General features: G+C 47.6%; 1 protein-coding gene across 1 annotated transcript; it reads left to right on the top strand.

Moving 5' to 3' along the window:
- Positions 1-319: 319 nt before the first annotated feature.
- LOC116627594 (adenosylhomocysteinase-like) lies at positions 320-1620 on the top strand. Its single transcript, XM_032397430.1, is given in 1 exon segment — positions 320-1620. A coding segment is annotated over 1 exon segment (1299 nt). The 3' UTR covers positions 1619-1620.
- Positions 1621-2613: the final 993 nt, after the last annotated feature.

Genomic DNA, 2613 nt, shown 5'->3' with positions numbered 1-2613 from the left:
ATTATTGAATGTGTTTCTCTAATTACTTATGGAATAATTAACTACACAGATAAATAAAATAGCTGGATATAAAATAACATTTTATGAAATTTAAACATCTACTGTTGAAATGGCTAGTACTTAGCTTCTGAAAAGTTCAGAACAAAATTGAAATGGACCCTAACAGATATTTTCTCGTTAGACTCTGGGATGAATTTTTTGCTAGCTATAAGATAGATTGAGCTGCCCTGCCCAGCACCGCCCTTCCTGTGCCAGTCCCTAGCCCCAGGGCCAGCTCCCTTCGTCTGTGTCCATCACTCTGTGTGGAAATTCTGCCAGCATGTTGGACAAACTGCCCTACAAAGTCGCTGACATCAGCCTGGCCTCCTGGGGACGCAAGGCCCTGGACATTGCGGAGAATGAGATGCCAGGCCTGATGCGCATGAGGGAGATGTACTCGGCCTCTAAGCCACTGAAGGGCACCCGCATCGCTGGCTAACTACACATGACTGTGGAGACAGCTGTCCTCATTGAGACCCTCGTGGCCCTGGGTGCAGAGGTGCAGTGGTCCAGCTGCAACATCCTCTCTACCCAGGACCATGCAGCTGCTGCAATTGCCAAGGCTGGCATTCCAGTGTATGCCTGGAAGGGTGAAATGGATGAGGAGTACCTGTGGTGCATCGAGCAGACGCTGTACTTCAAGGACGGGCCCTTCAACATGATTCTGGATGACGGAGGCGACCTCACCAACCTCATTCACACCAAGTACCCACAGCTCCTGTCAGGCATCCGAGGCATTTCTGAAGAGACCACAATGGGGGTCCACAACCTATACAAGATGATGGCCAACGGGAAGCTGAAGGTGCCTGCCATCAATGTTGATGACTCTGTCACCAAGAGCAAGTTTGACAACCTGTATGGCTGCCGGGAGTCTCTTACAGATGGCATCAAGTGGGCTACAGATGTGATGATTGCAGGCAAGGTGGCAGTGGTGGCAGGCTATGGCGATGTGGGCAAAGGTTGTGCCCAGGCCCTGAGGGGTTTTGGGGCCTGTGTCATCATCACGGAGATCGACCCCATCAATGCACTGCAGGCTGCCATGGAGGGCTATGAGGTGACCACTATGGATGAGGCCTGTCAGGAGGGCAACATATTTGTCACCACCACAGGCTGTACTGACATCATCCTTGGCCGGCACTTTGAGCAGATGAAAGATGACTCTATCGTCTGTAACACTGGACACTTTGACGTGGAGATTGATGTCAAGTGGCTGAACAAAAATGCTGTGGAGAAGGTGAACATCAAGCCCCAGGTGGACCACTACTGGCTGAAAAATGGGCATCATATCATCCTGTTGGCTGAGGGCTGGCTGGTCAACCTGGGCTGTGCCATGGGTCATCCCAACTTTGTGATGAGCAACTCATTCACCAACCAAGTGCTGGCACAGATAGAGTTGTGGACCCACCCAGACAAATATTCTGTTGGGGTCCACTTCCTGCCCAAGAAGCTGGATGATGCAGCGGCTGAAGCCCACCTGGGTAAGCTGAATGTGAAGCTGACCAAACTGACTGAGAAGCAGGCCCAGTACCTGGGCTTGTCCCGTGATGGCCCCTTCAAGCCTGATCATTACCAGTACTGAGAACCAGGCCTATTGTTTGCCTTATAACTGCTGGTCTTGCTGGGGTTCCACCTCTCTTCCCCAAGAGCAAATGGCACCAAATTTGAGATAGTTTTGTTAATGTCCCCCACTTACTCCCCAGAGCTAGTCACTCCGTCTTTGGCCTCTGGTGCATCCCTCACACTGTTGTAAGTGTGGCAGAGGGAATTGAGAAGCCCTTTCCCAAGCCCTGGTCATGATAGAAGTACACAGGAGATAGCCACAGGGAACCATGAGCTCAGGGGTTTTGGAACTGCTCACTCAGTCAGTCCTTACTTGGATTGGAAGTCAGCAATGGTGGTAACAAAGTGCATGCACTTTACCATCTAGGCCCTCACCTGGCCTATGGACTTTGTACACTTGTTCTTAGTTCACTGGTTCACTGGTTCCTCAGCCCATGACAGATGACAATGAACTATATCAAAGAACAGGGAGGAACTTTTGGGAGTTTGATGCCCCTGAGAGCCCACCTTAGTGCTGGGCATTCTCTTTTTTAAGAGGTTTCACAGAACAATGAGGTTAGTACTTTCAATTTCTATTTTACAGAGGTTAGAATATACTGTTAAGGGACAGCCAAAAAAGGATAAGAGAAGTGACAGCCATAGGTTGAGAGAGGCCAGAGAATCATTAAAAGCAGGCATAGATCTACCACCTCTTTGTAACATGATGGTTCCTATCACAACCCTGGATCAAAAAGATTAATTTGGTTTATAATGTTTAATTAATGTTTATAATGTTAAAAGAGAGCAGGAAGGTGGGTAAATAAAAATTTTGGTGCCTAAAAAAAAAAAAAAGATAGATTGAGTTGGATCAAGGAAAACAATTAGTCAAATCCATGATATATTACATGAAACTAGGGGTCTCTGCCTGCCTGATGAATTATAATCCACTATTGCATTCTTAGAGATTATTTTCCCCAAATAAGATGCTGAATATGAGAGCAATGGCTGGAAGAACAGTCATTGTTGTTTCATGGG

This window comes from Phoca vitulina, unplaced genomic scaffold (assembly GCF_004348235.1).
Source record: "Phoca vitulina isolate PV1807 unplaced genomic scaffold, GSC_HSeal_1.0 scaffold3, whole genome shotgun sequence".
Lineage (NCBI taxonomy): Eukaryota > Metazoa > Chordata > Mammalia > Carnivora > Phocidae > Phoca > Phoca vitulina.
Note: the sequence above shows the minus strand (reverse complement) of the source record. Positions and strands in the feature narration are given on the sequence as shown.